General features: G+C 56.1%; 1 protein-coding gene across 3 annotated transcripts in view; it reads left to right on the top strand.

Annotated features, from left to right (window-relative positions):
- The window catches only part of Bmp1 (bone morphogenetic protein 1), a 41,024-nt gene extending 18,921 nt beyond the window's left edge, over nt 1–22,103 (top strand). Inside the window, exons 9-20 of one of the 3 annotated variants that reach the window (XM_026397517.2) lie at nt 4,163–4,265; nt 5,859–5,975; nt 6,240–6,385; nt 6,521–6,716; nt 7,712–7,837; nt 8,548–8,708; nt 9,051–9,231; nt 13,037–13,162; nt 17,257–17,384; nt 17,743–17,956; nt 19,370–19,620; nt 21,411–22,103. In XM_026397517.2, the coding sequence (XP_026253302.1) occupies nt 4,163–4,265; nt 5,859–5,975; nt 6,240–6,385; nt 6,521–6,716; nt 7,712–7,837; nt 8,548–8,708; nt 9,051–9,231; nt 13,037–13,162; nt 17,257–17,384; nt 17,743–17,956; nt 19,370–19,620; nt 21,411–21,545 (1,884 nt within the window). In that variant the 3' untranslated portion in view covers nt 21,546–22,103. Of the gene's footprint in view, nt 1–4,162; nt 4,266–5,858; nt 5,976–6,239; nt 6,386–6,520; nt 6,717–7,711; nt 7,838–8,547; nt 8,709–9,050; nt 9,232–12,339; nt 12,855–13,036; nt 13,163–17,256; nt 17,385–17,742; nt 17,957–19,369; nt 19,621–21,410 lie in introns of those variants that run through there. The other 2 variants (XM_026397518.2, XM_026397519.2) reach the window with 2 other exon arrangements.

The following is a 22,103-nucleotide window of genomic DNA, read 5'->3' as shown; positions in this document are numbered from 1 at the left end:
GTCGCCGGGCCTCCCCGGAGGATGCTGCTGACCACCCGTGCAGGTCTCTCCTCCTGAGAGGGGGACCTGGGGCTCCTCTGTGCCTTGGGAGGCCTTGGGTGGGCCCTCTGGGCTCTGTGGCCAGGCGTGGTTTCTTCAGATCTCATCCTCCCTGGACAGGGCCAGGCCTGCTTTTGAGAAGGAAGGAAAAACAGACGCTCACAGCTGTGCCGGGCACACAGTGAGGAACCCTCCGGGCCAGCTGCTGCCGTCTTTTCTGGATTCCTAGGTGTTCAATGAGGGACCTCCGTCTTCTTCCCCAGCATCCACGTGTCTCGCTCTGCCTCTAGGGTTCTCCTCGGAACCACTTCAGATAGCAAAATACCTTCAGCAAACTCAGCTCGAGTAGCAAAGTTCACACGTATTGACAGCTCTCGGGAGCCAGACCTGCCGGGAAATGTGCACACGTTCAGTTCCCAGGCACCTGGCGGCAGGTCCTGAGGGGCCACGGCAGGCGTGGCAAAGGGTGTCCGTTTGGGAGCCGGGGTGCCCTCACTCAGCCCTCCGCAGTCCTTTTTCCATCCAGCATCTCTTTTAGATATTTTTATCATTCGTTAGATACAGAAATAACACATGCATGCTGTGAAATCTTGAGCCGTCTAGAAATACACACGTAAAACAGTAAATATTCTCCCCTTGATCCTCCTCTGAATCTCACTCCTCGGGGGTGACTAAGCATGGGGAGCACTGGTGTGTCCTCACAGACCCTCCTAGGTGTGTGTGTGTGTCTGTGTACCCACACCCATACCCCACCACACACACACACACACACACACACACACACACACACACACTGTCTTCTGCACCTTGTCTGGCGATTGACTGTCACTCACGTCCTGGTTCCGTGTCTGCTCTCGGGGACTAGCCCATTCATTCTCATGAAACCCTGACATCCACCGTCTTCATTTCCCTTCAGTTAATTTTTCAGTCACCTGCCTGCAGGCCTCTACGGATGGATGCTTGGTTTCTTTTTCAAGTTTCCATCATTACTAAGAATACTTCAGTAAATACCTTTATACTTCCATCTTTTTACGTTTAGGCACGTCCTTATGTAGAGTAGGTTCTTCAAAGCAAAATTCCATCTGAGGAATATTTATTGAAGTCCATAGTTAAACAGATGAAGTCCTGGCCTTCTGCTTTAGTAAACACAAAGGAGACTCAGACAAAAGCAGATAAGTAAGTCACTGTGCAGGAGGGAATCAGCAGGGGGAGGAAGGGGAGGGTGGGGAACACCGACTGATGTGGGTGGTCAGGGAAGGCTTCTCCTCTGATGGGTTGGGGTAGAAACCTGCAGGAAGTGAAAAAGCATGTAACAGGCAGCTGGGAAGCACTTCCAGGAAGCCAATGCAAAGGTCCTGGGGTAGCTGTGGTGTATTTGAGGGTGGGTGGAGTCAACTAAGAATGCAAGGAGAAGAGTGGAGGGAGGTGGGAGGGAGATAAATGGTCCTTTGGATTTAACTCCGGGGTATGTGCATTAAAGGATTTCAAATGGGGGAGATGCGGTCAGGTTTACATCATAAAAGCTCTGCTCTGATTGATGCTGTTGAAGGCAAGGTACTGAATAAGGACTTTATTTCAGAAAAAAAGATGATACTGAGGCTGGTGATTCCTCCCCAGAATGAAGAGGAGAAGCCGGGCACCTATCATTCTCACTGCTTAGAGGCTGAGGCAGGAAGGTCACAAATTCCAGGCCAGTGTGGGCCACTTGGCCAGACCCTTCTCAAAATAGAAAGGGCTGGGGATGTGGCTCAGTGGTAGAGCATCCCTGGGTTCAGTCCCCAGTACCAAAAAAAGGGAGAAGAGAGGCAGGGTGTGGGAGTGTGCCTGGCCGCAGCTGGTGGGCTGGAATCCCAGCTGGCCTGGCTGCGTGTCTCTCCAGCTACATGAGGCCTTCAGGGTACCAGACTGAGGAGGCAGCAGGCCGAGGGAACCAGGCTGGGGTCTTCAGTGAGTACGGTGAGGAGGAGGAGGAACAAGAGTGAGGCTGAATGTAAGGAGGTACCAACAGGCTGGACCAGGCTTGGGTTGGAGGACTGCAGTGCCAGCCCTCTGCTGCCTCCTCTGTGGTCACGTTTGGTCATTTTCTAAAGAGATCACAGGTTGCCTCGTGAGGTGCTGTCTGGCTCCCTAGAAGGGCTAGAAAGGTCTTGCAGATTCAGCGTTTGAAAATGCTGGGACTCAGGACAACACTGAGGACGACCCGTGAGGCTCATGATCATCAAGAGTGATGTTTAGTTCCCTTTCTAAAATATGACCTCACCCAGGTCTAGCTCAGGGAACCACAATTCATAACAGGCCTGCCAAATGTGGATGGATGTAAACTGATTCAGGAAAAAGTAGTAACTTAAGAAAGAAAAGAAAAAGGAGAGACTAAGAACTAAGGTCGGCGAGGAGAGAAGGGACTGGTGGAGTTGCGAACAGGGAAAGTGCCCGGCCAGTGGGTGCAGGGTCCCTAGGTGGCAGATAGGAGAGTTGGGGGAGTGGATGGAGAGGAGGGCTGGGTGGGATCAGCGCTTAATGATGGTGCTGGGCCCTGGGGCAAGGCCTCTGGGATATGGCCCAGGAGGGATAAAGAGAGGGTGGAGAGGACTTCAGGGAACTGAGAGATGGAGGTGGAAGGATCGTTAAGGTGGGTGTTAAAACCACCCAGCATGTGACAAGGCCATGGGAAAGTGCCCAGGGGCCAGAAGCTCTTCCTTGACAGGGCGCAGTGTTGACCCTGATACAGCAAGTGCCAGCACCTGCCTGGAAGTCATTGTCATCCTGGCTTCCCCTGTAGGCATCTTTTTTGGGGAGAGGTGGATACCAGGGATTGAACCCAGGAGTACTTAACCACTGAGCCACATCCCCAGGCCTTTTTATTACTTTATTTAGAGACAGGGTCTCCTTGAATTGCTTTGAGGCTGGCTTTGAACTCATAATCCTCCTGCCTCAGCCTCCTGAGCCGCTGGGATTACAAGCCTGCATCGCCCCGTCTGACTGTCTGCATCTTAACTTTCTAATAAGGCGGAGGGGAGGCCTCCTGTCCCCTTTATCAGGGAAGCTCACTAACACAGAATAGAAGGGCCCCTCCGGCCCTCAAGTGTCCACTGCACAGGCCTTGTAGGTCCTAAGGAACGCCCCGAGTCCCTGCTCGTGAGAACTCTGACTGCACAGCAGGCTCGGGGCTCACTCTGGATGCTACCAAGGAAGTGGTTTCCCTCCTGGGACAAGGGCTAACTGCTCTCCAGTGCTCACTGAGCATCCATGAGCTAAGAGGCTGCAGCGGGGAAACTTAGGACAGTGCCTGTCCCAGGGAGTGCCACAGCAACGTCAGGCTCTTATCCCTGTTTTGCACACCAACTGGATGAGGCCCAGGGAGGCTAGGTGGTTTACGCAAGGAATGCAAGGAATGCAGGGCTGAGGCCCAAATCTCAGGGAGCTGGATCCTCTTAGGTATATCTGGTCCCTTTCTATCCTAAACTCAGATCTTGTATTCCCTGCAGCCGTTAACACACCCAGAATTAGTGCCCGGTAAATATGTGCTGACTGGTGACTCAGCCATCTCTCCTGCCTCTGCCCTCTGGCCCCTTCATTCCCATCTCAGACACCCTTCTGCCCTCACACCACCCTGGGCCTGTCCTGACCGAACACAGGGGCTCTTGACCACTGAGCCACCTCCCAGCTCTTTTTTGTATTTTATTTAGAGACAGGGTCTCCCTGAGTTGCTTAGTGTTTGCTGAGTTGCTGAGGCTGGCTTTGGACTCTCGATCCTCCAACCTCAGCCTCAGGAGCCACTGGGATTACAGGCACGCGCCGCTGCTCCCGGCCCATTCCGTCTTAAAGATGATGCAGTTGATCCTGACCTTAAGGAGAGCCGAGTTAGCTGTCTAGACCCCGACCTGAGGGGACAGTGCAAGAGAACTCCTAGTCTCATACAAGCATTTGGGAATGGGGACAGAGGGCATGCGTTTTCAGTGGAGACCGACACGGGCTGTCTGGGAAGAATACTGACCATCAATGGCAGGCGGTTAACTCTTCCTTAGTGACCCCTGTGGTTTGAGGCGGGCAGTGGTCGTGCAGCAGGCCTGGGAGGCCAGAGCCGATGGGGAGCGGTGTAACGCTTCCTCCCTGCTTCTCCTAGATCATCCTGAACTTCACCTCCATGGACCTGTACCGAAGCCGCCTGTGCTGGTATGACTACGTGGAGGTCCGCGACGGCTTCTGGAGGAAGGCGCCCCTCCGAGGTAAAGCACAGTGCACGGCAGCCTCCTCGGCCAGCGGTTCCCCCCAGAACTGCTCACACCCTGCTGTCTTCATCCTCCTCCAGGCCCCTTGATTCGCAGGGGTGACACCCTGGTGCAGGACCCAGGAGTCCTGGCATAGATAGTCCAGATTAGCTGCCGAGCATTGTGACTTGGGGCAAGGCCCGCCCCTGGTCCAGATCTCTCTCCTCAGTGCAGGCTTCAGGGTCTCCCTCAGAGGGCAGCTGTCACTGTATTGATGGGGGACATCCGAGTTGACAGAGAGAGCCAGATAGGCTGTTCTGTGCATCCCCAAAGCTCCAGTCTCTCTCCCTTTTTGGGGCAATTTCAGAGGCCCTTCTTTCTGTGTCTGCAAGGCCCCATGATACAGCGCTGCTCAGTAGCAACTCATTATAAACCCACTGGGAAGGCTTTTAACTCACTTCAGAGGGCATCACACCTGGCACAGTGGCCCGACCTTGTTTGCACAGGACACGTTGTCCCTGGGAGCTAGTGCAGGGCAAGGAAGTCAGTGGGGACTAAGTAGGTCAAAACCACAGGATCACTGAAGTTGCTTTAATGGTCATAGAATTAGGGCAAAGCAAGTCCCTTGTTCCTAGAGGACATCTGCATCAAGTCTAAGGAGCTGTGTGACATTCCTTCTCCTGTCTGGATGTTATCCTGAGTAGGGCTGCCTTAGCACCTGTGCCAGAAGCAGCTCCATGCAGTCTTTTTTTTTTTTTTGAGATTACAGGCATGCACCACCAAGCCCAGCTAATACCTCTATTTTTAATTTTATTGATTTATGTACGGTGCTGAGGATTGAACTCAGTGCCTCACACTTGCGAGGCAAGTGCTGTACCACTGAGCCACGACCCCAGCTCTACCGCAGCCTTGTTAGCTCTCTCTGTTTTCCCCCAGGGTTGGTGTTTGAATAGTTCTCATTAGTCACACAAAGCAGCTGTCATTACAACACTTCCTCCGTAGCTATGTTAGGTCTCCAAGATTGCAATTTCTTTCTCATAACTGACATTCCTAGGTCAGCACCCTCTGTCCCTTGCCGAAAGTTGGGAAACACCCAGTCTTATTAGGAACACACAATTAGCCAACCTCATCCCTGATGTTGACATTTGGGTTTTATATCAGCAGAAGTGTTTCTGACTCAGTCCCTAGATTCTAGGATTTGTTTGGGGTGCTGGGGCACCCCCTGCCTTTGATCCAGTGCCTGTAAAAGCATGTCATAATGTGCAGAGAAAGCGATGTCCCTTTCTTGATTGTTACTTCTTTTCATGGAGACCAGGCAAGGCAACGTAAGTGGTGAGAGTTAATATGCTTTTTTAAAAGGACCATAGTTCCCATGTGGTCAGGTATTAGGAGGACCAGACCCCTAGAAGCAGACTCACATCCTATCTGAGGTATTTCTGGGTGTTCAAAGCTAAGCTTCACCTTGGACAAGCCATGAGTCATCCAGCAGCTCTGTGGTCCCTGTGCGGTAGGATGGTTGCTGATAAGGACAGAGCCCCAAGCCTCCCAGAGGGGTGGGGCTTCTTGGAGACGGGTGCTGGGGCTCAGGAGTCCTGTCCATGCTGTCCGCAGGCCGGTTCTGTGGGGGCAAACTCCCGGAGCCCATCGTCTCCACGGATAGCCGCCTCTGGGTGGAGTTTCGCAGCAGCAGCAACTGGGTTGGAAAGGGCTTCTTTGCCGTCTATGAAGGTACTAGGGGTGGGGGGAGCTATGGGTTCCCTGGGCACCCTAGAACCATTTCTTCCTGGCACCTGAGGGTACAGTTATGGATCTCCCTGGGAGAAAGCAGAGGGTGGGGTTGTTGGGGCAGGCTGTGGGGTCAGGTAACACCAGGGGTATCACCGGGGTCGGGAAGCTGGGGGTGTGGGAAGGGCTGGAGGGGTAGGAAGGGGCTCCCAGGCAGGGCAGAGTGTGTGACTCACCACCTGTCCCCCTCACCCTGTATCCCCAAAGCCATCTGTGGGGGTGATGTGAAAAAGGACAATGGCCATATCCAGTCGCCCAATTACCCAGACGACTACCGGCCCAGCAAAGTTTGCATCTGGCGGATCCAGGTGTCCGAGGGCTTCCATGTGGGCCTCACATTCCAGTCCTTTGAGGTAGGCCAGAGACCGTGTGGTCTGACCCGTGAATCCTGTGTTGGCGCCTGGGACAGCCCACCTGTCTGCAGGCTCCCAGGGGCTGGGGCCCTGGCAGCCAAGACCCCTGTCGCTGATGGAGCCCCTGACCCCTAGATTGAGCGCCACGACAGCTGTGCCTATGACTACCTGGAGGTGCGCGACGGGCACAGCGAGAGCAGCACCCTCATCGGGCGCTACTGTGGCTACGAGAAGCCCGACGACATCAAGAGCACATCCAGCCGCCTGTGGCTCAAGTTCGTCTCTGATGGATCCATCAACAAGGCTGGCTTTGCAGTTAACTTTTTCAAAGGTGACTCCTCCTCCTCTGCTCCATGCCCCTCCTGTGGCCAAGCCACCTCCTCATTCCTTCTTCACTCACCATTTGACATGAAGACCACCAGCAATGCAAATGCCAGGAAGATGCTGGGCACCCTCTTTTTTTTTTTGGCATTGTGGATTGAACCCAGGAGCACTCTACCACTGAGTGACATCCCTGGTCCTTTTTATTTTATTTTACTTTAATTTTTTTATTTTTTTTGAAATTTTTTTGCAGTGGGAAGTGTACTAGAGATTTGTAACCCAGGAGCAAATCTGAGCCACCAAGCCACATTCCTAGCCCTTTTTATTTTTTATTTTGAGACAGGTTCTCACTAAGTTGCTTAGGACCTGGCTCGGTTGCTGAGGCTGGCCTCAAACTTGCAATCCTCCTGCCTCAGCCTGCCCAGGCCCCGGGTTACAGGCGTGCCACACCGTGCCCACTGTTGGGAGCTATGGGCAAAGGAGGGAGAAAAGCCCAAGGAGAAGACGAGGTTGGAGAGACCTGGGGAGAAAGTAAGGCAGTGAGGGTTTTTTCAGTGTGATCTTGGGCAGGGGATTCTCCCCGAGACTCAGTTCTTCACCTGTAAAATGGACACGAGTTTCTTGGAAAGGACTGAAGGAAAAATAAAAGAAGTCCTTTGGCAAAGAACAACAGCACACAAGAGGCACTAGGGAGTGGTGGTGGCTGCCCAGCCAGCCCAGTCTGTGGGGCAGAAGCCCAACTGAGCACTAAAGCAGAGCAGGGTGGCTGGCAGTGCCAAGCAGGGGACCAAAGTACAGGGCAGGTGCCCTGGGCTCCCCTGGTTCTGAATAGGTATGCACTGGGCAGGGCTCAGCTGAGCAGACTTGGGAGACATACCCTTGTCATTCCTTCCCATGACAGGTGGCCATGGGAAGCCTGAGGGACCCTGGCCTTGTCCCCAAGCAGAGGGCAGGAAGAAGGGGCCAGGACCTGGGGGTCTGACACCCTCTTTCCTTTCCCTGCAGAGGTGGACGAGTGCTCTCGGCCCAACCGCGGGGGCTGTGAGCAGCGGTGCCTGAACACCCTGGGCAGCTACAAGTGCAGCTGTGACCCTGGGTACGAGCTGGCCCCAGACAAGCGCCGCTGTGAGGGTGAGTGCCCACTTGCCTCCCAGCCCTGTTCCCATCCTGTGCCCCAGGACATTCCCCTTCCTGGAAAAGCTGGAAGCATTCCTAGTACTCTGTTCCCAACTTAGGGGTAAGAAACACAGTGGCATTGTTGCCACATAGGATATGCACCGGCTTCGGGGTTTTTTCTTCTTACTGTTTTGTTGGTGCTGATCATGACCTGGCAGTCCATGTCACCACACACCAGAGGGGTGAATCAGAGTGTCCTGATTCACAATTTGGAAACCACTGGTCTGTGACAGGCACTGAGTCTCAGCCTCGGGGTGCATGTCCTCAAGCTGCTAGTGACAGCGCTCCAAGCTGAGGGCTCCAGCTCAGGCTGGTCTCAGTGCACCCTGAGTGGCACCCCCCATCCTGCGCCATGTGCTTCCCAGGTCTGCTCACGGCACTGCTTTTCCAGAGCCCCTCCCTGCCCTCCTCCCAGACCCCTGGTCTATTCTCCAGCAGAGGGGGTAGAAATGGCCCCAGCACAGACCCGCGGTCCTCTCCTCCTGCCTCCAGGCTCACCTCTGGAGACACCCACCCTCACCTTTCCTCCTTCCTGTCTGTCCCAAGCCCTTGGGCTGTGGATCCCACAGACCTCCTTTCCTCCTAACTGCAACCCAGGCCAGGTGTCAGGCCCCTACCTCGAGTGGGGTCTCCTGGCCATGATGCCACTTCCTGTGTCCCCCCAGCTGCCTGCGGTGGGTTCCTCACCAAGCAAAACGGCTCCATCACCAGCCCAGGCTGGCCCAAGGAGTACCCTCCCAACAAAAACTGCATCTGGCAGCTGGTAGCCCCTACCCAGTACCGAATCTCCCTGCAGTTCGACTTCTTCGAGACTGAGGGCAATGACGTGAGTGCCCTCTGGGGCCAAGGGGGACAGGAAGGCATGGGGTGTGGGAACTCAGCTCAGAGATAGCAGTGCCCTCTGAAAGAGGTCCAGGCGGAAAGTCTGTGGGAATGTGGAGGAGACTGCCCCCAGTTGGGGCAGGTGAGAGTGTAGGACATTGTCTTGGAGTCTTGCGAGTAAGGAAGAGCTCGGAGCCCACTGGGCATTATAGGGCACCCAGGAGGACCCCATGTGGGGAGCAGATAACGCGAAAGTCTAGAGAATCTGTAGGACGGCAGCTTCCCTGGGGCGGTTGTGGCCAGGAGAGGTGTCCCGAGGAAGCAGCTGGAGCTGGGCTCCCCACAGGTGTGCAAATACGACTTCGTGGAGGTGCGCAGTGGGCTCACGGCTGACTCCAAGCTACACGGCAAGTTCTGTGGCTCTGAGAAGCCCGAGGTCATCACCTCCCAGTACAATAACATGCGCGTGGAGTTCAAGTCTGACAACACAGTGTCCAAAAAGGGCTTCAAGGCTCACTTCTTCTCAGGTACCCCAGGACTCCCCGGCTCCCAGCCCTGCCTCCCCTCAGAGGACAGGGCTCCCCTTCCTTCTGCCTCTGCACCCCTGTATTCCCCAGCCCTCCCTGGTGCCCGGCCTACCCGCTGCGTCCCCACTCACCAACCACCACCAGGCCAGTCCCTTCAGTGTCTGAATCCCACTACTCCTGAGCCCTCGTGGTCATAATGGCGCCGGGCCCAGCAAGCGCAGAATATCTGCAGAGAAATGAAGTGTGAGGACGTTCCAGGTACCCAGGGCCTGCATGCCAAGGCCTGAGAAGGCAGGTCCTGGGGACAGGGCTCAGTGTGGCTGAGAACAGGGGGAAGAGGAGAAGAGAAGGTGGGCTGTGTAGGGCAGATCATCCAGCATTCACTGGACTTTCTAATCAGCCCCAGCATAAGTTAGCGCTGGGGCCTTCCTCCATTACTCCCAAAGCCTTCCCATTCCCCTCTGCCCTTGCGGGTGGGAGGCTCAGATCCCTCAGTATCTCTTGACTGAGCTGCCCCACATAAGGCTTGGCTCAAATCCCTGGGCCCCTGTCTGGGTGGTCCAAATGGTCATCAGTCCCCACCCAGCCTCTCCAGCTCGACCTCCAGGGTCCCAGAGGCCTCTTTTCTACCTTATGACTCCCCTAGCCTTTGGCCCAGGGCTAGACTGCGAGGCAGCTGGTGTCCTCCAAAGGCAAAAGGGCTGGAGCTCAGGCAGTCAAGGGCAGGAACTCTCTGGAACGCAGCATGAGGAGAGCAGGAAGCCTGCTGGAGCAGGTGGCTTGGGGAGGAGTGGCCAGGGAACCCTCACCCCAACTCTCCTGGTGGGCCGGGCCTAGGGTGGGCAGGAAGCTCCCGGCTGCATCCATGCCATTTCCCTTTCCCCATGCCTCTGCCGAGGGTCCTGCATCCTCCAGCCCCCTGTGTGGCTACTCTGCACCCTGCCTGCCCTACCTGGATGCCATGCACCTGCCCTGTACATTGGTCCCCTGCTTGGCACTGCCAGCCACCCCACTCTGCTTTAGTGCTCATTTGGGCTTCCGCCCACAGCCCCTGCCCCACAGCTTGCTGAGACCCTCTCCCTGCAAGGCCAACCCCTTCCTTCCCTGGGCCCACCTAGAAGTCCTAGAAGGTGTTTACCAGAGGGCCGGGGGGACAGAACACCTGCTCAGGGGCTGCTCGGCCCGGGAACCATTACCTGCTTACTTGTCTCTTCCTGCCCTGGTGTTGCTCCGGTCTTGGAGGGGGCGGGGCCAATGCTCACATCCCTGGAGTTATTGCCCTGCCCCCCACACTGCATGACACTGTGCCCACCCACTCTTAGCCATGCATAAGACACAGGCAAGCATGTTGGCATACGTACACGAGAGCGCGCAGACACACATGCACACACACACATGCATTGCCCCATGGCACAAGGAACTTGGAGAGGACCCTCACCAATGGGCATCAAGGTTTAGCCCTCAGGGCCTGGGGCTTCTGACTCGGCCCCCCCAGGAGGGGGCTCTTTGGACTTTTGGGACACCCATCGAGGAGACCCTAAACCAAGAAGGAGAAGCAAGAGCTTGAAGACCTTCGGTCTGGCCCCAGCATCTCCAGGGCCTTTGGGCACTGTAGGGTGAGTGCCATCTCCTTGTCGGCCCGCACCTACTTCCCTTTGCTCCTGTCCCTCCTGCAATTTGTTCCTCAGGTGCCAAGATGGGGCTGCCCATTCCCCTTAGCCTGTGCCAGAGTCCCTGCCCTGGATGTTGAGTCCCCTCCCTGGGACTGACTTTCCCTGACTCAGCCACCCCTCACCCACTCACTCAATCATCTGGCAAGTATTTTTCTTACCATTCTGGGTGCCGGACACCAGATCAGGTATTTGAGGTGCAAACACAAGCAAGGCACGGGAAGACAGCAAGACGTCTTCACCCAGTGTAGAGCTGAGCCCCAGCTCCCAGTGTCCTGAACCCCAGGACAGGGAAGGGGGTGCCTGTCACCCCACCTTTCCCACAACTGGTGCAAAGGCAGTATCCTCAGGACCTCGGGCAGGTTCCCCGTAATGTGCAGAGAAGGAGCCATTGGGAAGGGACTTGGATCCCATCTGACAGCCCTGTATTCCTGCAGGCCCCAACGGGTCTGACCCACCTGCATTTGGGTGAGAAGCAGGGCCCTGTGCTCAGGCCCTCAGGTTCCTCTCCCGGGAGACCAGAGCAGGGTCGCGTCACAAATTCCACCTGGCTGGTTGAATGCCAGCCGGAGTCTTTCCACCACATCTCTGGAATTCTGGGCCTCCTTTGTGCCCACACACCTCGCCAGGATGCCCACCTCTACACTGGCACATCATCCCCCAAATGACCACAGGGAGGCCTGAGAATATGTGGCTGTGGCATTCACCCACCCGACACTATGTGTATCTCTGTCATCGCCCCATGTGTGCATGCGTGTGCGTGTGTGCAAGGGGCCCCAGCACATGAGCAGCACCATATGTGAGTGGGCAGCTAGTGAGCACGTACCTATGTCCTTGCATCCTTGTCTAGGTCCCCAGTAGCCACGTGTGCGGGCGTGTCTGACTTCCTGAGTGTGTCTGCATCCGTGCGCCGTGTTGGAGGTGTGTGTCTGTGTTGGTGGTATGGACCGCATGCACGTCTGTGTTGCCGGGTCTGGACCGCAGCACATCCGTGCACAGGGCTGCGTGGCAGCGTGTCTGTGGGCTTGTGTGTGAGTGTCTGTGTCTGACACTTGGCAGATGCAGCCGTGAGAATGAGAGTATGAGCGCAGCTCTCCCAGCCCCCTGCACACACCATCCCCACCAACGGCTCCTGTTTCTCCCAGTCCCATCCCCAGGGTGCGGGGTGCACACCCCAGCTCTTGCTGTCCCTCCAGGCCTTCTCCTTGCCACAGGCTCCCTCCCCTGTGCTGTGCCTCCTCCCACCTGCTGACCCAGCCCTCAGTGACCTGGCTGCGATGACATGGCCGCCCGCATGTGTGTCCGCTGCCCTCCCGCCCCGCCTGGCCCTGCCTACCTGCCTCAAGGCCCGGGTCTGGTTTTCATTGCTTTCCCTCTCTGGTCCCTGCCCTCCACCCCCACCCCTTGGTCCCTTTTCTCCTTCTCTCTGTCGTTTCAGAAAAGAGGCCACCTCTGCAGCCCCCTCGGGGACGCCCCCACCAGCTCAAATACCGAGTGCAGAAAAGAAACCGGACCCCCCAGTGAGGCCCCCCGGCCTCCCAGACCCTTCGTTACTCAGGAAGCTCACCTCGGACAGACGGAGTGGGCTGGGGGCTTCGGAGCCCACCCACCCCCTGCCTCTGCTCTGCCACTCTGGCCACCTCCTCTGGCCGGACAGAACTGGTGCTCTACTCTCCTCCCCTGTCCCCCTCAGCCGACAGGGGACCCTCCCTGCCCCCCTCCCATTTTGATGGTGTCTGTGACATTTCCTGTTGTGAAGTAAAAGAGGGACCCCTGCGTCCTGCTCCTTTCTCTTGCAGTCTGCTTGTCCGTGTGTCTGTTTTTCCACTTGTCCGTCTGTCCAGTAAGCAGGTAATGGTAGAAGTCCCGATGCTGGTCAGCTCCAGACCCTCCCCCGGCCCTCCCCCCACCCCACTTGCACCTTCTCTCCCCTCAGCTGGGCCCGCTCAGCTGTCTCCGCTTGATGCAGTGCCCAGGACCCGTCATCGCCTTGGCCTCCCACCCCCCAGCCCCGCTGCCTGTCACTGGCTCTCGTGCTCTCCCAGTGAGAGGCAGCCCCGCCAGGCCTCCCGCATCCCCTGGGGCCACCAGACCTCAGCCTCACACAGACCAGGCTGCCCTTGTTTGCCCCCTAGACAAGGACGAGTGCTCCAAGGACAATGGCGGCTGCCAGCAAGACTGTGTCAACACATTCGGCAGCTACGAGTGCCAGTGTCGCAGTGGCTTCGTTCTCCATGACAACAAGCACGACTGCAAGGAAGGTAAGGGCGGGGGGACACCACGCTGTCAGCTGGGGTGACCAGAGCTCGCCGGGTACCCCAGAATACCTGGGGTGTCGCACAGGTAGATCTTTACACTAGAGGTGGGAACCCGCAGTGTCGCCTCCACCCACCTTGGTTGAGACTCACAGAGCAAGTGCCCTCTGAGGTCACCTCACTTCACCTCCCACCTCCCCTTCCCATGGTGGGAGCACTGGTGGGCTCTCCCTGTCTGAGTCAGGAGAGGCGCTCACAGCTGCCTGAGGCTCTGTTCTCAGGCTCTTCCTGAAGCCTACAGGCAAGTCTTTCTCTTTGTAGTGACCCCCTACCAGCACACAGGCCCAGGAGGAGAGGGGGTAAAAGCACAGATCCTGGAGCCAGGTTGCCCAGCCCCACTCTGCCACTTAGCCAGCCGTGTGCCCTTGAGCCACTACCTACCCTCTCTGTGCCTCCTCTGCTCCAGTGCAAAATTAAGGTCATAATCATCCCCACCTCAGAGGGCACAGGGGAGCCCTGAGGTACTCTGAGCAAGCATAGTTGTGAATGTTTCCATGTTACATTTCTGATCCCCGAGGCACCCAGAACAGGGCTGCCATTTCACTGTGAAGCTCTGCATGTGCATGTCGAGTATCCCTAATCTGAAAATTCAAAGTGCTCGCAACTGGAAACTCTGAGCACCCCCAGGATGCCACAGGTGGAAAATTCCACACCTGACTTCATGAGATGGATCACAGTCAAAACACAGGTGCATTGAAAATATTGCATAAAATTACCTAAGGTGTGGATGAAACATGAATGAATTTCTTGTTTAGACCCATCCCCAAGATATCTCCTCACCTATATGCAAATATTCTAATATCAGAAACATTTCTGGTCCCAAGCATTTTGAATAAGGGATACTTCTTATGTATTTAACAATAGTGCTCAGGTGGTCACAGTGGTACACACCTGTAATCCCAGTGACTTGGGAGACTGAGGCAGAAGGATCACAAGTTTGAGGCTGGCCTCAGCAATTTATTGAGACCCTCAGCAACTTAGTGAGACCTATCTCAAAATTAAGAAGAATTGGACTGGGGATGTTATTTAGTGGTAAAGCATCCCTGGGTTCCATCCCCAGTACCAAAAAAAAAAAAAAAAAAAATCAACTGTCATGCCATCACCCATATCATTCAATACCTGTTAGGACACAATATAGCATGGTCTACTCCAAGTCATTAATTGCATGTTCCCTGTCTGCTGAGCATGTACAATTCCAATAACACAACATAGACCTGTCTGTGACACTGACCATGTGACTTGGGGTGAGTCACTTAAACCTCTCTGAGCTTCAGTTCCTCATCCATGAAATGATAAAGAATGGCCCCCAGCACGTGTGAGGCAATGGGTTTGATCCTCTGCACAACATAAAATAAATAAATAAAACAAAGTAAAGGTATTTACCCATCTACAACTAAAAAAAAAAAAAAAAAGAAGAAGAAGAATGGCCCCACTCTGCAGGATACTAAGACTTCTAGACATTGCACAGTATTGGCAAATGACTCTTCACCATGATTAAGTGGACACCCCAGCTTGGTGCAGTGGTGCATGCCTGTAATCCCAGCGGTTCAGGAGGCTAAGGCAGGTGGATTACAAGTTCAAAGCCAGCCTCAGCAACTTAGTGAGGCACTAAGCAACTTAGTGAGACCCTGTCTCAAAATAAAAATAAAAGGGCTGGAGATGTGGGCCAATGGTTAAATGCCCCTGGGTTCAATCTCTGGTACCCCCCCCCCCAAAAAAAAGTGGAACCCAGGTGGAAATAAAAGCTGCTAAGCTGAATAAACAGAATCAATGCACCTCAGTGAACAAGAGTCAAGGACTTTCTGAGTGTTGCGCTCATAGTCCTTGGAGTGCTCACGTCTTTTAGCTCAAGGGGCCTTATCTGCTCTTGTCTGAACTGTATTCTGGCTCTGTAGTCTCCATGGAAAAGAGGTTTGATAAAGAAAAGCATCAACCAGTCAGCCAGGAAAAGGTGTTCCCCTCCTGGAAAGATGGCCTGTTCATCTGCTTATCCGATTCATTTGAGAAGCACCAGGGCCCCTCACTGGGGTGCAGGATAATGACGGATCAGTCTATATCCCCTGGCCCGTGGAGCACCCAGCACTGCAGAGTTCTGTAGGAGATTGGAGAAAGGAGTCCCTGTTTCTAATGCAGATTATAGACTAGCTGGGGAGAGACATCAGTGTGCAAGGCAACAGCGGGGAAACTGGTGTGGAAATGGCGTGGGCACAGTGGCCATGGAAGCTACAAGTGGGTGATGAGGACAGCCCTCAGCTCAACAGTGGAGAGGCAGGAGCTCAAGCTGTTTGCACCAGGGACTTGCAAGGGCCCTGCCCTGGGGCCCCTGTAGGATGCATTTGAGGAGCCTCTGACTCAAGGCCCAGACGGTCCCTTTTTCCTCCCGATCCTACAGCCCAGTGGCTGCCCACTTACCCTCAGAGGGACCTGCCAGAGAGCGTGACCATGAATAGTGATCATCGCTTTTCAATATGCATTTGGGAGGCCGCACTCTGCAGAGGCAGAAGTCAGATTGCTGTGGACCAAGGAGACATAAGTAGTGAGAAGGTGGTAGCCAGTTTTCCAGAAGTTTAGCTGAGAAGAAGAGGAGTGAGGAGGGGTCATTGCTGGGGGCACAGAGGAGAGTTCTGCGAGGTCCATGGGCTATAGAACTGGGAGTTAGCCTGACAGTGGATCCTTTGTGGTGGGAGGGTTCCCTGGTGTGGCCAACAATAAGCTCTAACTCCCAGAAAGATGATCCATGCTGATGGGGAGAAAGGACAACTTCACTGAGGCCACAGGGAAGGAGGGAGGCAAGCAGGTTCATGTGGGAGGGCCCTGGTGTCCTCGGGAGGCAGGAGGAGGGCGGTCTGCAGCTCAGGTGGAGGATAGTTGAGACAAGGGCTCAAGGAAAGGGATGAAGGTTTTGGACAATTGCTGAAGACCGGAGAGATGGAGCTGGGAAAGGACAAATCCAAAGAGGATCCAGTGGTCTGGGGGCCCTGTGAGGTCAGAGACCACAGATGGGGTTTTCTAAGTTGGAAGGGCAGCACTCTGGGATGCCAGTGTGGATGAGCTGTTTGGTGATTAGCCAAACTACATGTCTAGCTGGAGAGGGAAGTCAGCAAGCCCTCCAGGTTCGTGGGGGCCAAACATGCCGGCTGAGAACACAGGGGCCTGTGATGATCCTGCCTGTCCTGAACGCATTCAGACCTTTGCCGTGGTTTTGGAAGCAATGCAACGTTAAGGACTTTTACACAGTGTTTACACTGTGAGGTGTTACATAAGTGATCCAGAAATGATCTAAAGCGCACAGAAGGATGTGCATAGGTTCTGTGCAAATACTAGGCCATTTTATATAAGGACTTGAGCATCTGTGGAGCCCTGGAATAAATTCCCTGTGGTACTGAGGGACATCTCTACTGGAAGAAAACAGAAAGGGAAAGACCAGGGAGGTGTCTCCAAAGTAGAGTAACCACCGTTGGCAAGGCCAGGGCCGAATACGCTGGGAAACAGGAGCAGCCACAGAGACAGTGAGGTGCTGGAGGCAAAGCCCAGGGTGAGGATCTGAGGAAGGGAGACGAGAACCCACGGGACTGAGAAGGTCCAGGGACACAGACTGTGTTGGTGGGCCAGCCACCTGCTGGTGGACATCACCTAGGAAGGTGGCAGGAGTCGGGAGCAGAGGAAAACGGAGTCAGGTGCCAGAGTCTCCTGTGGCCAGTGGAGGGCAGTTTCAGGATGCACTGAACTCCCAGAGCTGGGAGAGTGTGTGATATTAGGTGTCAGGGTTCCCTGGCAGAGGTGGTGTGGCCACATGGCCACAGAGGGGTCGGGTTGGCCCCAGAGAGCAGCTTCCTTCGATGCTCACCTAAGGCCTTCGCAGGAGCCAAGCACTTAGACTTGCCCTGGGCACGGGTCCCGGAGTGAGAAAGAAACCACAGGCATACTTAGTTCATTTTGTAAGCAGGGGACAAGAGACAGAAGGAAGGAAGCGCTTTCCTCCTAGGAGACATCAGCACATGGGGCCCCTCAGAGCCCCTCCACCACTCATATATCCACAGCTGGCTGTGACCACAAGGTGACATCCACCAGTGGCACCATCACCAGTCCCAACTGGCCGGAAAAATATCCCAGCAAGAAGGAGTGCACCTGGGCCATCTCCAGCACCCCGGGGCACCGGGTCAAGCTGGTAAGGACCTTGCCCCCCCATGCATGAGTGACCCTCCCTCCATGCCAGGTGGCTCTGCTTGCTTCTGTCACCTCAAAAGCACTATTGTGTCAGAAGTGCTGGCTGCAGACAGGGTGGCCTGACTGAACCCATGCCCTGTCATCCCTGCAGGGACATAGGCCCCCCTTCCCAGTGCACACTGGAGGTGTTCCCGCATGACCCCATTCCCGAGTCCTCCCTCAGCAGCATCCCCCAGCCGTGGCCATTCCCGTGGGTGTGCATGAGCTGGGGTCCAGAGGCTCAGAGTGAAGCCACCCATTTCTACCCCAGCTGCCCCTGGCCACCTCCTTAATAAGCACTCCTGCCTCGTGCCTCGCAGACCTTCTTGGAGATGGACATCGAGTCTCAGCCTGAGTGCGCCTATGACCACCTGGAGGTGTTTGATGGACGTGATGCCAAAGCCCCTGTCCTTGGCCGTTTTTGTGGCAGCAAGAAGCCTGAGCCCGTCCTGGCCACGGGCAGCCGGATGTTCCTGCGCTTCTACTCGGACAACTCAGTCCAGAGGAAAGGCTTCCAGGCGTCCCACTCCACAGGTGAGGCCTGTCACAGGCAGCACTGCCCTCCCACTGTCCCCTGCGCTGTAGGCATTGCCGACCTAGGTCTCCAAGCCAGGCCAGACAGACAGAGCCCAAGAGGCAAGACAGTGTGTTCCCAGGACAGGCCAGAGGGGCAGAGGGAGCACTAAGGAGGGAGGTCAGGAAACAGCAGTAACAACAGTACAGGGATGGGGGGATCCCCAAGAGTCTCCACTGGTGACACATAGACAGTGCATCCTCCCACCCATACCCCCACCCCTAGATGCACCCATTCACTCACTGTATGGATATTTATGAGCATGTGATGTGTGTGGCAGCATGCCAAGCTCAAGTGGCAAAAATGACCTTGGCCCTTCAGGGGTCCACTCTGCATTCTCCTGCCTATTTGACCCCCATGGACTGAGCTGTCCCTGTTCCAAAAGACGGGGATGGGGGGCTTGTGGCAGTGAGTCAGACATGAGCCCTTCACCCCTGTGCCTGACCCCCAGGAGCCAGAGAAGTCAGGTGCGGATCTACAGCATGAGACACGACACAATAAGGGCACAGCGAGGGCACTCGGGTCCAACTGGGGGTAGTTGGGCAGGGACAGGGGCAGGGGCAGAGGCCTCAGCACGGCTCAGGGCGTGCACAGGTGTGAGTGTGTGAGGTCGGCAGCAAAGTGGGCACCCTGGGGCTGCAGAGAGGCTGGAGCCCATCCTGGGAGCCCATGGGCACAGACCAAGGGCGTCAGCTACAGTTCTCCGGGAGCCCCCTAACAGGGAGTCCCCAGAACTGATGGGTCCACGGCCTCCCTTCCTCCCCTCTAACTCCACCCTGACCCCACCTGGCCTCCTCCCCACCCCCCTCCTGGGGTCATCAGCACCAGGGCACAGGAGAGAGGCCTGAGGGCATTGGGCAGAAGGAGGCTGCCAGTGACCCTGCCCTGTGTGTTCCTGTTTGCCCTTCCCAGGCGAGGGTCACAAACCAGAGGCCAGAACTCCATCTGGCCCGCAGACTTCAGTATTTGGCCCACACATTGTTTTTTAAAATTTTGAGCCAGCACTGAAGAATCAGGAGTTTCCACATAAAACCAGCTATATAGCTTCTCTCCTGAAAATGGAAGCTCTGGTGACACTGAGCCACATTCTTCCTTGGCAGCTCTCGGCTGGGGCAAATTAACAGTGTCCTCTAGAGACCAAGTGTGCCTTCCCCTGGCCTAGGCCACCTTCCACCAGGAGACTCACCTCAGAGCACCCCAGCTCCTCGTAGCCCCTAGCCTGAGGCAGTATAGCAGGACACTTGCTCAGCCAAGTCCTAAGCCAGGTACCACCCACACTGACCACGTGGCCTCCCTCCCCAGCCTGGTGTGATGCCGTGTCCAGCTCAGGGTGGTACTCAGGGGGCGGTGGCCAATTTTGTCGTCCCCTGCAGAGTGTGGGGGCCAAGTTCGGGCAGACGTGAAGACCAAGGACCTTTACTCCCATGCCCAGTTTGGTGACAACAACTACCCCAGCGGGGTGGACTGTGAATGGGTCATCGTGGCCGAGGAGGGCTATGGTGTGGAGCTCGTGTTCCGGACCTTCGAAGTGGAGGAAGAGACCGATTGTGGCTATGACTACATGGAGCTCTTTGATGGCTATGACAGCACAGCCCCCAGACTGGGGCGCTACTGTGGCTCCGGGGTGAGTGCCCTCCATGACCCTCCACCCCTCTTACCCCAATCCTGAGTCCCAACACTAATAGAGAAAGTGTCCCTGGAGGCCTGGGGTGCTAGGCTGAGTGGCACACATGCCTGACCATCTGTAGATGGTTGGGGGTGCTCAGAGAGGCCACCCTACCTGGACCATCCCCACCCAGGAAACCAAGGTCCTCTCTGGACAACACAGAGGTCTTGGCAGCCTCTAGGCCAGGTCTTGCTCTGGGCTAATTTGGCTAGTCCCATAGGGTCACTTCATCTGAGGAGGGGATAGTTTCTCCTGTGTTCCTTAGCCCCTTGTCTCTGTCCCAAGGCAGATTCCCAGGGCCTGAGTAGGGGGCAGATGGTGGGTCCAGAGCTAGGATGGGGGCCTGAGCTGTGTCGCTCTCACCAGTCCTGGATGAATTACAGAAACATTCTAGTCTCTTCTTCCCCAGCCAGTTTCTCCCCTTAGTGAGAGGCCAGCTTGTCTCCAAGCCATTGTTGCTGCCATCCAAGCAGGCCCTGGGCACTGCTTCTCGCTCCCTGACACACACTTACAGGAGGCAGCAGGCAAAGTCAGCTTGACAGGCTTCTAACCAAGGCCATGTGCTGGCCCAGGGGTGGATGTTTTCCTCCCAGAATGAGCTTATGGCTCTCTCGCTCATGCTCCCTATTTTATTTTTTTTATGTGTGTGTGTGTCTTTTTAAATCTTCTTCTCTCCAGAGAAAGCTGCCACCCCTTCCCTGTCTCTGTCTCACACCAACACATGCGTGTACCTTCCCACGCACTCACATGCACTCAGACAAGCTGCCTGGCCCCTCCCCCTCTCGTGGCCATCCTCAAGGGCAGCCTGGGTGCCCCAGGGAGGGCTAAACCTCCAGGAGCGGCGGCAGCTGCTGGGTCCAGCATTGGCCGCGTACCCCCTTCGGAGCAGAGCTCTATTCTTGTGTGGTCAGCAGGACCAGCCAAGGTGGAACAGCCGCGGGAAGCCGTGTCCACCCCCAGCCCGCCCACCCAGCTACACTGGCATCTGCTGGCTAACTAGCTCGGGCCCCTCTCTGCTTTGCCCCTTCCTCTTCTGAGTCACACATCAAATGGGGTGTCTCCAGGGAGCGTCTTCCAGAGACCTCTCCCAGGGTGGGGCTCAGGGGAGGGGGTCCTGGGAAGGAACCCTTGCAGGGCTCTGTGGCACAGTCCTGGAAATATCCCAAGACACTCAGGAATGATTTCTCCAGCTCGAGGGCCAGAGCATTGCTGTAGCCATGGAGCCACCCAGGAAGGGTATCACCTGGCACAGACCACTGCCAGACCAGGTGTGACAGAGTCCAGGTCAGGGAGAGACTGCGTCTGTCCCCACTGCTTCCTCCATGTCCTCGCAGCAGAAAAGTGCTGCCCCACCTTCTCTGAGTCCACAGGGACTGCAAGAAGGTGGCCCCATGCTACGTCCCACCACTGCATGTCTCCACACTCCTCCTCTCGCCTGGCCACCCCTAGGCCCATCTATGCTCGGAGAGCTAGAGCTTTCGCTCCTCTGTGCCGTCCAGGGACTTGAGGCCCAGAGAAGAGAGGTGGCTTCAGGCCTGCACTACCCACGAGTTAGTGACAGAACCGAGTTTAAAATGGAAGCAGCCTCTGAACCGAAGACAGTCTGCCCTCTCCAAGTGTCCCATTAGACTGCCACTAGCATGATACTGTTTCAGGGGCTGGGGGAGTTTGGGGTCTCCTGGAGGGAAGAGAGCAGCCGGGTCCCCCTCCTCCCCCTCGTGCTCCACGCCTGTCCCTTTCTCCACCAGCCTCCGGAGGAGGTGTATTCAGCCGGAGATTCTGTCCTGGTGAAATTCCACTCCGATGACACCATCACCAAGAAAGGCTTCCACCTGCGGTACACCAGCACCAAGTTCCAGGACACACTCCACAGCAGGAAGTGACCACCGCCCTTGCCCGGGGCGGGGACGGCAGTCCTGCTTCCCTTGGTCACCTGGACTGGACAGTGGGGGTGGTGGGCAAAAGTGACACCTCATGCCTCACCCTCAGGCCCCAGGACCTGCAGAGCCCACAGGCCAGGAGAGGCTGCCCTCCGGAGGTGGGGGACTTGGACTGCTTTGTAAGCCGCTTCCCCACCACGTGCCCCGCCAGAGTGAGGGGCCAGGGCCAGGGAGCCAGCGCTTCCACCGAGACACTTGAAGTAACCATTTCTCTCTGGGGCCCCCACCTGGTGGCAAGAGGGCCTGTCAGCAGAACACTGCCACCTTCCTGCCATCTCCACGTGCTGTATTGTGTATAGCCAGTGTACCTTTCCCACCCCTCTTCAGCCTTGATTTGGTTTTATTTTGACCCCCACTTCCTCGGTTCCTGGGGCATGAGTGTCTGTGCATGTCCCCTAGGAGCCACAGTGGGGCGGTGGCCAGGAGAGTGGAGAAACAAGGCAGGGCTTCTCAGGCCCGCTGGCTGGTCGGCCACACCGGCCCCCCAGCCAATAAACTGAA

Source organism: Urocitellus parryii, chromosome 14 (genome assembly GCF_045843805.1).
Source record: "Urocitellus parryii isolate mUroPar1 chromosome 14, mUroPar1.hap1, whole genome shotgun sequence".
NCBI classification, from domain to species: domain Eukaryota; kingdom Metazoa; phylum Chordata; class Mammalia; order Rodentia; family Sciuridae; genus Urocitellus; species Urocitellus parryii.
Note: the sequence above shows the minus strand (reverse complement) of the source record. Positions and strands in the feature narration are given on the sequence as shown.